Below are 14,682 nucleotides of genomic sequence, written 5' to 3'. Positions count from 1 at the left end.
GCATGGGATTGGGCAAGAAGGAGGTAACCCAAGGGAGATGGGTCTCTTCCAAGTATCAGTACCCCATGCTCCAGTGCTCTGCTGTACCACTGACAAGACCAGTTCAGGCTGCGTGATTCCGTGGAAAGATAAGTACTTTCAAGGCCAACTCCCTGGTAGCAGTTACAGCCGCTAATCAGAGTGTGACTGTGAACAAGTTTCCTCAGCGGTAAAATGGGGTTAGTCACCCTCACCAGATAGGTTTCTGATGAGTATTAAATGAGATAATATATGTCATATGTAGGTCATGTGGTACATGCCTGAAAGTTAGTAGAGCTTATTCAGTCTTCATCCGCCCTTTCTGGCCCTCCTACTACTCTGCCCTCTCCCCAGCCCAGGTTTTATTCTACTCTTCTAAATTGGAGATGGCAACACCTTAAAACAGAAGGAGAAAGGAGGAAAGTATGTATTAACATAACTCACACCTCCCTCCATGTTAAACATTCAGACATTTATTGATCTTTTTGTCACACTATGTGAAGAAATGGAAGATTAAAAAGAAAGGAAATCATTTCTCATTTAAGAGGGGAAATGGAGCTACGGTAGTCAAAAGAGACAGTCAAGTTAAAAGAGATCCCAAATTGTTCAGAATCAGCTACTGAGATTTGGTAACAGCAAATCACATGGTCTTTCCTCTGGTATATGATTAAGACAGAAAGTTTCCTGTTGGGCGAGTGACTCCACAGGTTTTGATGACATGAGGAAGACAATAAGTTGGCCATTGGGTGAAAGGGAGGAGGCAGGACCTGGGCTTGTGCCCTTGTCACCTTCTGTATGAAGCCGGGAGGGTGGAGCTTGATGACATCTCCTAACAACATCCACATGCACATCTCTGTCATCCTTAAATCACTGAGTCTTGGACTTCAGGGTCTCCTTGTGCCGGTCCACAAGGGAACCAACCCACTCCACGGTTTTCTGCTTGGCTTCCTCCCAGCTGTAGAGTGGCTCATATGCCAGATCTCGCTGAGCCTTCTTGTAAGAGAAGGTGAACACGCTATTTGACAATGTCACCATGTGGCGGTTAAAGGGTGGTCGATAGGTGTAAATTGGCCTGAGAAGGAAGCTCACTATTTCCAGCAGGAAACCAATCCAGTACATCAGGGCTAAAGGAAGGCTCCATCTGGAATCAAGGCGGAGGCCGAACTCTTTGCTCAGGGTATAACTAAGGTTATCATAACTTTGGTGAGGCGTGTCATCTGAGATGTAGTAAAACTGTCCTCGGACACTTGGGGCCTTCTTGGGGTTCCGCAGGGCCCTCAAGGCCAGAATGTGGGCCCAGGCCACGTTGCCAACATAGACTGGGTTAACAGTGGAGAACTTGCCAACACTTGACAGGATCCCATTGTTGTTCAGTGCCTCATTTATACCAGCAGAAAGGAATTGGCTTCCTTCCCCATAGATATACGTGGGTCTTAAGGCACAAGTGTACAAGGTGCCACCGTCTTTCAGAGTCCACCCATCAGCTGCCAGCACAGCCTTCTCAGCAAGCTTTTTGCTGTATGGGTATGGAGCAGACCATGTGTTTTCCAGAGCCTCTTCTTCGTGGCCGTTCTGGATGATTTCCTTGTACGAGTTGGGTCCGGCTACCTCTATGCTACTGGTGTAGATGAAGACTGGCACACTAGCTTGGACACAGGCCTCTAACAGGAGCTGGGTACCTGCCCACGAAGAGCATACTGTCAGTGTCAGTATATATCCCTAAGAGGGTCCAACCACAAGCACAGATCCACGTGCCCCACTCCCTACTGCCAAATATAATGGTTGTAACAGACTGAGGGCACATTCTTCTGTGTCTCTGACTGAGATCGGGTCATACTACAGCCATAGGAAAAACATCGAAATGAAGAGGAACTGACATGTGGGTTCTGGAGGTAAGAATTTCTAGACTTTTGGGTTTCATGGACGTGTGTGTGTGTACTTTAACTTTGCAAAGGGACCTAGGGTTATCACTTTTTATTTTGCCAAGTAAAGGTATTGAAAAATTATAATTTGTAATCAGTAGCATTGAAGTCAGATCGTTTGAAATCTGAAAAATCGGGAGGCTATACTCTGCAAATATGGACAGTTCCAGTCCTTAGGCAAAAATGGGCAGTTGAAGAATTCACATCACACACACACACGTACACCATTGTATATGGGCAATATAAACTCTTCAATATATATGAAATTGCTGGTACTTTTCTCATGTCGCTGGGCTCTAATAAAACTTTGTCACAAGGACCATCCTGGAGTCATTGAGCAAACAGTGGGTTGTGGGGAGCTGCTGGAAACCCACACTCTTTTCCTGATTGTGTGTTCCCTAGGAAAGCTGCTTCCCAATTCTGGCTGTGACTCTGTTCACCCAGTTAGGTAAAGTGGAGGTGATAAACCTTCCTTTTAAAACCTGCCCTGGTGTTTCCTGTGGAGCCTGGTGGAGGACTGGGGAGAGGAGTGTGCCCTCTGCTGGTAACACCTGCACTGGGAGGAGCTTGCAACCTCTCCTGAGTTGTGTAGAAGCAAAGCTCATGGAGGTATCCATAGTGCCTTCCCTTGAAGAAGGAAGGGATTTCCCAGGCAAAGGATCATTTTTATTTACAAATTTTTGTATTCTTAGCCATTTTAATGTCTCCGTGCAATTTGAGTTTCTGAAGAGACAGCCTCATGTTTTCAAAAATTAATCTTGTGGCAGAGAAAATTTGCAGTTAGTTTACTTTCAAGGGGGAAATGACCAACATTTTGAAGTATTTTCTAAGCCTGGGAGTGGTAATGGTTCTAGCAAACAGATGCCTCTAACACTTCCCCTGTCATTTCATATCCCTTCCTTTTGGGAGCTGTTAAGGGTAGTAATTAAAATAAAAAACTGGTTACTCTTAGCACCCTCCTTGCACAGTAGGGGTACCTAGAGGTATGGGTAAGTAGAAACTGGAAGTTGTTTTTTTCTTTCTTTCTCTCTTTCTTTCTTTCTTTCTTTCTTTCTTTCTTTCTTTCTTTCTTTCTTTCTTTCTTTCTTTCTTTCTTTCTTTCTTTCTTTCTTTCTTTCTTTCTTTCTTTCTTTCTTTCTTTCTTTCTTTCAGTGCTGGAGACCCAAAAGCAATTGGTTGCTTTGGAAAAAGAGTCAGAGTACACTGAATATGGAGGGCCAGATTGGAGTTTGGGGTGCTATGGTGCTGAAGAGGCTGGACTCTGGAGATCAGAGGGTGAGACTTTATGAGAAGATTCCTTAAGGAAATGTGTCTGAATTTAAGGTAGTTGGAAAGCCATACTTTGAAAGGAAACCCCAAGCATTTAAGGGATGAGGATTAAATGAGGGTGCACTTTGGGCACCTGGCTGGAAATGGCTCTGGAATAGTGGGCCCTGTGGTGAGCTGAAGAGATTGTATTCTTGATACTGGAAAAATCTTATTGTTAAAAAATTTTGTGGGAAGGCATGTGCCGGATAATTCTGTCCTGACAGACCTCTGAACCAGCTTTGCTAGTTCTCTTGAGAGGACTTCTTTTTTGAAGTGGGCAGGAGGGCTCTGAATGTTCTCATCAGCCTACACACAAGGTTCAAAATGGTGACTACAGTTGCACCTCCAAGGTCTGATTCTGGCCCAGGAGGCAAGGGGTGGCTGAATATCGAGAGTCTGAAGTCAGAGATTAGTTGACTTTTGATTGGAACCACAGTAGAAAGAGCTTCCACAGCCTTTGGAGTCACATAGGGGTGAGTTTAAAGTCTAGCTCTCCTACCTGCTTACTTGCCTGGGAGACCTTGGACAAGTTACTTGCCATCTCTCAGTCCTAGTTTTATCATCTAAAAAACTAAAGTTAGCAGCCTTAAACTCCCTAGTTGGTAGTGATCAACAAAGGCACTTGGCCCAGAGCACAGCAGGTATTCAGTGGAGGGAACTTCTCTTCCCTTCCTGCCCTTCTTTGTGATCCTTAATTCCCCACCTTGCTTCATCTCCTCCCCAGCCTACCGTACCTTTCACATTGACGTTCATGACGGACTCTCTGTGAGTGACACCAAAGACATCAATGATACAGGCGGTGTGGATGACAACCGAGATGTCCTGGCAGGCTCTCTTCAGGAATGGCTCATCCAGAATGTCTCCTTCCAGCACTGTCAGCTTGGTCTTGTTCTGGAGCTCTGTGTGAACACGGGTCAGGTCATTGGAATGATTTCTGTATCTGGCTGAGAAGTTTTCTGATAAAGGTGATGTTACACAGGTGTTCAAGAATGGTTAGAGCAGGGTGTTAAAGAGGAGGGTGTACATTCTTTGGAAGGAACAAGTAAAAAAGGCACAGAAATCAGCATATGTATAAATTTATTTGGAAAGAGCAAACATCTGTTTCTTGCCCATCTCATTTTAGAAAAGTAATCTGAGCAGTGAGCTGTCAGGTATGCCTGGAATATAAGCATTCTAGAGTCATGGGAAGCTCATCAAATTTTCTAAGGAGAGTAGGGTGATCGTAGAGAGTATGAGGGAAAATTTGAAGTTAATTCTGTAAGTAATGAGAAATCATGTATGGAATCATAATTTTGGGACACCAGCACCACGTTAAAGAAAACCCCGTATTTATATTTGGAATAAGATAACAAAAAGGCCAAGCCCCATGGCTCATGCCTGTTATCCCAACAGTTTGGGAGGCTGTGATGGATGGATCACTGGAGTGCAGGAGGTTGAGACCAGCCTGGACAACAGGAGGAAACCCCATCTCTATTAAAATACATGAAATAACTGGGCATGGTGGCGTGTGCCTGCAGTCCCAGCTACTCTGCAGGCTGAGGTGGGAGGATAAATGGAGGCTGGGGTCTCTGGCTTCTGGCAGTGAGCCGCGATCACAGGTCTGCACTCTAGCCTGGGTGGTAGAGCAAGACCTTGTCTCAAAAAAAAAAAGAAAAAGAAAAAGAAAAAGAAAAAGAAAAAAGAAAAAACCCCAAACCAACCAACCAACAAACAAAAACACAAACAAGAAAAAGAAACAGAAGCAGGATTGTGGTGTAGGAAGTTAATCTTGGCTTGAGGATATAAAATGGACTGGTATAGGGCATATGAGAAAGCCAGGTGATCAAGAGATTAATCAGAATGTCGGTGCCAAAGTTTAGGTGAGGACTGGAAGCAGTGGAAGCAGAGGAGGGGAGAGAAACACCAGGTTTGAATTTCAGACCTTACCTTGAAGGTCCTGGTACCTATTGGAGCTGGGCTGAGAGGAAAAGGATAATATAAAATAACACCTACAGTTTCCTGCTTGGGCAACTGGGAGGAGAGTGGAGCCATTACTCAGGAATTGTGGGTGGGCTTCAATGATGAAATTCTCTGAAAAACTCTTATCAGGTATCATCAAAAGCAGGTAGCCATGCTGAAAATGAGTTAACCACCAATGAACTAACATCGCAGCTGTCTAGCCAGAGGCAGTGGTTACAACATCATTGTCTTCAGGTTCCTCTGAAATCCACAGGAAGTGATGCTGCCAGTAAGGTTATCATCTGGAATTAGCTCCTAAAATGAACACCATTTTACATGGAGCTCAGATAAATACTCTACACTCATTTGTGCTTTATAATCTGTATGCAACTTACAGGAGGTTTATTTCTTTTTACCGCTATCTCATGAGTTACGTATTCTGAGTCCCACTTTATCAGTGAGGAAACTGAGTCTCAGAGAGGTTTAAGGGACAGATCTAAGGTCACGTTTCTTTTGAAGGCTTAAACATGCCCACCCTGCCTCCAAGCTTGTACCCTGTACGCCAGGCGCAGGACTGGCTGTTTAATACCAACTTTTCTGTTGTTTAATCATTCTTTTCCAAAGAATTAGCCAGTTTAACTGAAATTGGCAACAAAGACCAAAGACCAGTGAGAGCAAAATTCAGAGTGAAAAATTCAAAGCTGGAGAAATTCCTTCCTGGGGTACAAGCAGAACTACTTGCTCTCCTGATGCCTCTGCCGTGTTTTGTCTACTCCCAACCTCTTCCCATTGTCAGGCAACTCCAAGAAGGTCCTGGAGTGGGGGAGTCAGGGAAGAGGCTGCTGGTGGCGATGTGGGTAACAACCTGAGAGTGGGATGTTCTCTGGTTCTATTTCCACCTCTGCCCTTCCTGCTGCCTTCCTCTGCTTCTTCTTTGCTGCCACTTCAGACAGACTGGCTCAAAGGAGTGTCAAAGTGGAAGTAGTTCAAAGCTGAGAGAAAAGGACTCTTCCCCAGTGAGTTCCCAGGGATCTAGAGGGACTAGGAAAGGGGACTTTGTTGATGAAGTCATGGCTCTCTTCTTCTCCAAGGCACCGTAGACTTGGCAAGTGTCTTATGTAGACTAAATGGAGTCACTTTTATGGTTTAAGCTGAGCTAGAGGAAGGCCCAAAGAAGCTGTAAGACAAACTACCGCTTAAGAGCACAGATGCTGCACTAGTCTGTCTGAGTTCAAATCCAGATTTGCCATATTCTGACTGTAGGACCTTCGACAAGTTAATTAACCTCTCTGTTTCTATCTCCTCATCTGTAAAAAAGGAGGATAATATCACCGATCTCACAGGGTTGTTATGAGGAGCAAATGAGTCGGCAAACCTTTGGCCAAGTGCCTGGCACAAAAAGAACACCGAAAGGATTCTCTGCTTTTATCTTCATACAGAATCCTACCTATCTATTATATGCCCTGCATTTTTGCCCTAGGGGAGCAATATCACTAGGCTGAGCACTGCTTTTTTCTGGCTTCAGATGTTACATTGTAAATATTGCTGAGACACAAGGATTACAAGCATTTAATATTGGTAATGTGTTAATATTTGTTTATCAAAGACACCATTAAAACAGAGGGCAGAAGAAATCAAACATTTCAAGAGGTCAGAGAAGATCAAAAGTAGAGTGCTGGGTGTGGTTCCTGAGTGCTGTCAAGTGGGGGCTTCTCTGTGGGCAGGGCAGGACCCTCTGAGCAGCCAGAGCCCCCATGTAGACACACAGTCCCCCAAATCCCCTGGGTTGGAGAGGAAGACAGGGAATCATTTTGGGACACACCAAGGGGCAAAGGGAGAGACTGAAAATCCACTTTGCTAAGCATCAGTTCTGGGACCAAGTGATATAGCCTATGGATAAAGCTCTGGTCTGAGCTCTGCCGCACATCAATCAGATGGCCTTAGCAAGTTGCTTTATGGTTCTGGACCTTGATGCGTTCATTGTCCAGTTGAATATGACCCCTTTTCTACCTGCCTCATGGGGCCATTTGTAAAAGGAGTTGCCACAGCAAATTCTGCAATCAATTTGTTTTTGATGATGAGCAACAGAGGTAAATTTTTTTTTTTAAGCCATATATGCGAAATCTAAATGAGGCATATCTGGCCTTATACCGCTTTTTACTCTGTCTCTGCTCTGTGCTTTGCACTGTGCATGCACACTCTCTCTCTCTGATGCTCTCTCTCTCACTATATATTTCTCATTATTTCTCTGTCTTTCTTATTGTCTCTGTCTCTGACTTTCTCTCCCCCTTATTGTTTTCCTCTCTTTCTGTCACACACACACACCCTTATAAACTCATCTTTACCTCCACTTCCTTTTATTTTTTCCTCACTAAAGATACTAAGGAAGCTACAAAACAAAACACAGCCTGGCATGGTCTAGCGAGACAATGACCCACTGCTGAGGTCTCCAGTGTAATGGTGTCATTTGTGAATGTTGTACAGCAATTCCCAAGACAAAAGCTTCAGAACATAAAACAGTTGCAGACAAGAATAAGAACTAGTGTGGGATCTTCTAGATGAGAAGAAAAGAGGCCTGGAGGCTGAGGCGGCTGCCTCTCAAGTTCTGGGTCAGGGCCAGAATCCAGTCTCTGGAAATCCCATCCAGTATCTTTCATACTATGCCATTGTATACTATTTAATATTTATTTTTTGATGACTTTGGATGTGAGATTGGCTTAGATTTGGCTTCAAATTTCAATAACTTGCTAGACAAGGTCCACCTTCCCCCCCATGCATACAGGGTTTAAGATGGAACCACACACCCATGACCCAAGTTTACTTACTGGAAAATTCCTCCCTCAGCTCTGGTCTGAAGGCCTTGTCCAAGACCCTGATCTCCTTCAGCTCCTTCTCCTCCACCAAGAGGCGGACGATCCTCTGACCCAGAAACCCTCCTGCTCCTGTCACAAGGCAGCTCCAGCCCGTCATGGCCAATCCAAAGTAGCAGGAAAACTTCGCCAGGAAACAGAAGATGCTGGGGAGCAGATCTGATTCTAGGGTGACCCTGTAGAGGACTAAAAAGAGATGTCAAATGGTTATACACTCACACAGATGCCTTATTTTCCTCTACCCCATGTTTTTTGCAAACATTCTGTGTCCTTACCACTGCCAGGAGTAGCTGAAAGAAAGTGAAAAAGCTCTAACCATTCGATTGTTAAAAGCTGGACAGAAGAGTAGAAGTACTTGTCCCCTCATCCCCTGTGGCAGGGCTGAAGCTTTATGCACTGTGGCTTCTGGCCCAGCTATTATCACTTTGATCTCTGGCCACATACTTATTGCTCTCTCCTCCTGCAGGATCCCTTATCTCAGAAAAATAGTGACCTTTGGGTTATATCTCTAATTCTTTCCAGGAACAGGAAGAGAAGTCCCATCCTAATGCTGCAGTGTGGCAAAGAGTCTTCGGTTTAGCCTTCACAGGACACTAGTCAGTTGATACTAGCTGTCTGGGATCCACAATTTGTGAACTTAAACTAGACCAGGAGAAATCTCCAAGTGCAATTTGAATTGTGCCCTTGTTCAGTAAATCCATCTGGAGGGAAATCCATGTTAGCCCATTGTCTTATTTCCTCTCTCAGACTATCATTTAAAATGTTGCTGCTGTCTTGCAAAGTTTAGAAATTTGCAATGGTGACAGCTCCAATCACTGAGTTTTATGTGAGGTGACTTTCTTTCTTACCCAATATATCCAAAACCTCAATTGTCATTTTCTCCTGGAGAGCTCTGGGTTCCTAGAGGAAGAACATCATTTAAGGGAAGCTCTCTAGTGATAACCACTTGATATGGCCTGTACCACAAGAGTGGGGATTTGTGGTTTATGCCCCAATGACTCGTATCATAGATGTTTGAACTTATCCCATATTTTTGGCTGCAAAACCATTCTCAGCAAATCCCTGAACTGAATATGCTGTGAATGCTTCTGAAACCTATGCCCAGAACTGCCCAAATATCACTGCCATAAGCTTCCCAAGACACTTTTCTCTACTTAAAAAAATTTAAATATAATTTACATGCATTAAAATGCCCAGGTCTTAAGTGTTCAGTTCAGTGGACCTTGACAGTTATATATGCCCATGTAAGTAGCACCCCAAAAAAGATATGGAGTATTTCCTTCACCCCAGAAAGTTGTTTTCTGCCTGTTCCCTGTTAATTCCCTGCCCTTCCCCCAGTCTACCTCATAGGCAACTACTTTCTGATTTTTATTCCCACAGTTCTCATTTTATTTTATATTTCCCTAATTTTTTCTTCTAAGATCTCTGTGGTTCTGGATATATATTTAAATATAAAATTTTGTTGAAATGAAGTTTTGTGCAGGGAGTACAGAAAAATTGACCGTTGATTGTCTCTATTGTTTATTTTTCTATTTCGTGATTTTCATTATTTTTATTATTGGCTTACATATATTGTTTTTTTTTTCACTCTTGTTTTTCAGATTCTGTTTTTGTTTGTTTGTTTTGTTTTGTTTGTTTTGTTTTAAGACAGAGTCTCGCTGTGTCACCCAGGCTGAAGTGCAGTGGCACCATCTCAGCTCACTACAACCTCTGCCTCCTGGGTTCAAGCAATTCTCTTGCCTCAGTCTCCTGAGTAGCTGGGATTACAGGCACCCACCACCGCACCTGGCTAATTTTTGTATTTTCAGTAGAGATGGGGTTTCACCATGTTGACCAGGCTGGTATCAAACTCCCGACCTCATGATCTGCTCGCCTCAGCCTCCCAAAGTGCTGAGATTACAGGCGTGAGCCACCGCACCCAGCCCCGTTTTTCAGGATTCTGATAATAAAAGCATAGAAAATTGTTTTTCTTTACTCCTTTCCTATTTCCCCTATAGGCATTAAAAGTTGTAAATTTCTCTTTAAGCACTATGTTAGCTGTAGCCAACATTTTGATGTATTGGGTTATCATCATTCAGTTAATAATATTTAAAATGTTTTCTTGTGATTTCTTCTCTGACCCAAGTGTTATTCAGAAGCGTGTTGCTTGTTTTCTAAAATTGGGGATTTTCTAGATATCTCATTATTATGGATTTCCAATTAAATACTACTGTGGCCAGAGCATACACTGTGTATGGTTTTGATTCTTGGATATTTACTGAGACTTGTTTTATGGTCCAGCATATGGTCTACGTTGGTGAACGTGCCGTAAGCACTTGAAAAGAACATTTTCTGCAGTTGTTGAAAGTAATTACTCTACAAATGATTTAGTTTGACGCCCCTCTCTGGGTCTTGCCCTCCTCCCATGTTGTAGACATTCATCTTCTATTTTGGACCTGATGACCAATGCTTCAAAACCACTTGCCTAGGAAAGGTTGGCTTTGTGCTGCAAGATGTAGCAGCTTGTTCTCTGAAGCTATCAGAACTATCTACAGACCCTGGGTCTTGCTGAGACTTGTGGAGCACCATCTAAAATCACCCAGGTGCATCACACACGTCTGCCTGCTGTAGCAGATGCTGGGAGTGCACCTTACAGATCCCCCCACCGCCTTCAGGGTAGGGCCAGACATTCCTTCAGCTGTTGAATGTTCTGGAGGCTGGTAGATTTCAGCTCATGTCTCTTGGAGTCTCTGAGTGGAAGCAATAAATATAAGCCCTAAAGAAAGGGAAAAATAAAACAAAGGTCAAGAGTGATTGGGAACCATAATACCAACTTTCTTTTATTTTTAAACAGGTTTATTGAGGTGTAATTGACATCACATTTGCTTGTTTTAAGTGGACAGTTCAATTATTTTTAGTAAAATTTTCTACTTGTGTGGACCATCACCACAATCCTGTTTTCCAGCATTTCTATCATTCCTAAGAAATCCCTCATGCTTATCAGTCACCATTCCTTACTCTTACTCACAGCTCAAGGCAACCTTTAATTGACTCACTGACTTTACAGATTTGCCTTTTCTGGACACTATATAAATGGAATTATAGAATATGTGATCTTTGCATTTCTATTCTTTCACTTAGCTTAATATACTTTTATTTATTTTTTTTTATTTTTATTTTTATTTTTTGAGGCAGAGTCTCGCTCTGTTGCCCAGGCTGGAGTGCAGTAGTGTGATGTTGGCTTACTTCAGCCTCCACCTCCTAAGTTCAAGTGATTCTCCTGCCTCAGCCTCCAGAGTAACTGGGACTACAGGCACCTGCCATCCTGCCTGGTTAATTTTTGTATTTTTAGTAGAGGTGGGATTTCACCATGTTGGCCAGGCTGGTCTCAAATTCTTGACCCCAAATGATCCACCCACCTCAGCCGCCCAAAGTGCTGGGATTACAGGTGTGAGCCACCATACCTGGCCAGCTTAATGTACTCTTGTGGTTCATCTATGTTGTAGCACATATCAATACTTTATTCCTTTTAGGTGCCAAACCCTATTAAATTGTATGTATGGCTCCCATTTGTTTATTCATTCATCAGTTGATCGATATTTGATGTGTTTCCACTTTATGGACTATTATGGATAAAGCTGCTATGAATATTCACATTCATGTGTTGTGTGGACATAGGTTTTTATTTCTTTGGGGTAGACAGCTAGGAGTGAAAGTGCTAGGTCATATGGTAAATGTATCTTTAACGTTTTAAGAAACTGGCAATCTGTTTTCCAATGTGGCTGTATGTCCCATCAGTAATGCATGAGTAGTTCAATTTTTCACATCATTGTTTTTCACTTCCTCCAATTGTTATTGTCCTTCTCTTTTATTATGGCATTCTAGTGGGTAAGAAGTGGTGTCACATCGTAGTTTTGATTTGCATTTCCCTGCTGACTGGTGATGCTGACCACCTTTTCATGTGCTTTATTGGCCATTCTTACACCTTTTTGGTTAATTGACTGTTCAAATATTTTGCTGATTTAAAAATTGGGTCATTTATCCTTGTGTTCTTTAGTTGTAATTGTATTTTATATTCTGGATACAGGTCCTTTGTCGAATAAATGATTTGATATTTTTTCTCATTTTGTGGCTTGTCTTTTCATTTTCTTATTGATGTCTTTTAAAGAGCAAACATTTTTAGTTTTGATCATGTCTCATTTTTTAACTTTTTTGTTTAGCAGAGAAAGTTTTTTTTTTTCTTAATTTAAGGTCATGAACATGTTAATTTACATTTTTTTCAAAGAAGTGTATGGTTTACCCCTGAAATTTAGGCTTATAACCAATTTTGAGAGAAGTTTTACTTATGTGTGAGTTAATGGCCAAAATCATATGATCAATTGATTTTGACAAAAGTAAATTCAATGAGGGAAAAGAATGGTCTTTTAAACGACTGATACTGAGACAACTGAATTGTCCACATTCTCAGGGGATGTCAGCCTGCTACGTCAAGTGATGCCCATCTGAGTCACCGCCTATTGGCATCAGAGTTCACAATCTCTCAATATGATAATTATGGGTTAAATAATATGCTGTAACTTTCTGCTTCTCCTATTTGACAGACAGCCACATCGCATGCAGCACCAGCTGCATCCCTGAGACACCATGGTGAAGGTGAAGCCTGGAGTGAATAGATATGACCATATTTGGGCTCCTGGTCACAAGGGCTGCTTTGAACTCTGATAAAGTGGATATTGTTGCCATCAATGACCCCCTCCTTGACCTCAACTACATGCCCTGCCTGTTCCAGTATAGTACTACCCGCAGCAAATTCCATGGCACTGCCAAGGCTGAGAACGGGAAGCTTGTCATCAATGGAAATTCCATCACCATCTTCTTGGAACTAGATCTCACCAAAATCAAATATGGTAATACTGGCACTGAGTACATCGTGGAGTCCACTGCTGTCTTCACTGCCATGGAGAAGGTTGGGGCTCACTTTCAGGGGTGAGCCACAAGGGCCATCATCTCTGCCCCATCTACTGATGCCCCCATGTTTGTGATGGGTGTGAACCATGAGATGTATGACAACAGCCTCAAGATCATCAGCAATACATTCTGTACCACCAACTGCTTAGCACTCCTGGCCAAGGTCATCCATGACAACTTTGGTGTCATGGGAGTACTCATGACCATAGTCCATGCCATCACTGCCACCTAGAAAACTGTGGATGGCTCGTTCAGGAAACTGGCATAATGGATATGGGGTTCTCCAGAACATCATCACTACATCTGCTGTCACTGCCAAGCCTGAGGGCAAGGTCATCCCTGAGCTGAGCAGGAAGCTCAATGGCATGGCCTTCCGTGTCCCCACCACCAATATGTTGGTCGTGAATCTGACCTGCCATTGGGAAATACCTGCCAAATAAGATGACCTCAAGAAGGTGGTGAAGCAGCATTGATAGGCTCCCTCAAGGGCATCCTGGGCTACATTGAGCACCAGGTTGTCTCCTCCAACTTTAACAGCATCATGCACTCTTCCACCTTTTCCACATTTCCTGGTATGGCAATGAATTTGACTACGGCAACAGGGTGGTGAAACTCATTGCCCATATGGCTTTCAAGGAATAAGACCCCTGGACCACCAGCCCCAGCGATAGTATGAGGAAAAGAGAGGCTTTAGCAAAATCTCTTTTCCATCTCCTACTTATTACTCTGTCTGCCAATTATCTTAGAGGAGAGGTCAAATAGATGCCATTCAACCAAGAGTTCCAGAGGCTGACAGTAATGGTATGGTAGCCAGCTTCTAAAGTGACTCCAGTGAGCTCTACCTCCTGGTATTTGTACCCTTGTGGGTGGGTTGAACCTAGTACCTTGCTTTTAACTAGTATAATATAATAACAATGATGGAATGTCACTTTCATGATTAGGTTAGTAAGGATTGTGACTTTCAGCTTGCTTTTACAATTGCTCTTTCTCATTGGCTTTGACGAAGCAAGCTGCCCTGCTGGAGAGGACAATATAGTAAGGAACTGAGAGCAGCCAACAGTCAAGGGGAAACTGAGGCTTTCAGTCTAATAACCTTAGAAGAACTGAATCTTCCAACAACTATATAAGTGAACTTGAAAGTGGGCCTTTCTCCAGTGGAGTCTTCAGATGAAAACAGAGCTTTATGCCAATGCAAGGGCTGTTGGAATTCCAATGTTTAAGGAAAAAAAGAGGTAGACTGTCAATTTCCAACAAGCCGCTTTCTTTCCTTGGGGATTTCTTTTGCATTACAAAAATCCCTTCATTGAACCCAGTTTGAAAGCCACAGGTTTATTTCTCTAAAATAAATCTGTCTTTGACTATTAAGCCACATTTCGTGTTTCTTTTCCCTTTAATTCTTACATTTGGTGCCACAACCCAGGACAAGTGCTGAGGGCAGAGGCTCTCTTGCAACCCAGGAAACAGTGGGCAATGGCAGCTCATCTTGAGCTAACTCCTGGATTCTGGGGGTCTCTGGTCACTGGCCCCGTCTTTTCTCCTACTTCACTTTTCGAGCAATTTTCATGAGGAGGACAAGTAACCTGAAGGGAACTGAGAGGCTCTGGCCAGGGCTACTCCCTGGAGTTCTCAACACCCTCAGTCTTGGGAATCCACCTCCACCCACCCGCAGTGGGTATTTC

The 14,682-nt window shown here is 43.1% G+C and overlaps 1 protein-coding gene and 1 pseudogene across 1 annotated transcript; one reads left to right on the top strand and one right to left on the bottom strand.

Moving 5' to 3' along the window:
• Positions 1 to 469: 469 nt before the first annotated feature.
• On the bottom strand, positions 470 to 8,236 carry LOC126931154 (3 beta-hydroxysteroid dehydrogenase/Delta 5-->4-isomerase type 1). The gene is made up of 3 exons (XM_050748983.1): positions 8,012 to 8,236; positions 3,983 to 4,147; positions 470 to 1,697 (listed from the first exon to the last, which is right to left on the bottom strand). Exons 1-3 carry the CDS (start codon positions 8,154 to 8,156, stop codon positions 886 to 888), a joined length of 1,122 nt encoding a protein of 373 aa, XP_050604940.1. The 5' UTR covers positions 8,157 to 8,236; the 3' UTR covers positions 470 to 885.
• Positions 8,237 to 12,663: 4,427 nt separating this feature from the next.
• Positions 12,664 to 13,658, top strand: LOC126931120 (glyceraldehyde-3-phosphate dehydrogenase-like; annotated as a pseudogene).
• The last annotated feature ends 1,024 nt before the right edge of the window (positions 13,659 to 14,682 follow it).

Source organism: Macaca thibetana, chromosome 1, assembly GCF_024542745.1.
Source record: "Macaca thibetana thibetana isolate TM-01 chromosome 1, ASM2454274v1, whole genome shotgun sequence".
Lineage (NCBI taxonomy): Eukaryota > Metazoa > Chordata > Mammalia > Primates > Cercopithecidae > Macaca > Macaca thibetana.
The sequence above is the reverse complement of the archived record's forward strand: the minus strand, read 5'-3'. Positions and strand labels throughout refer to the sequence as shown.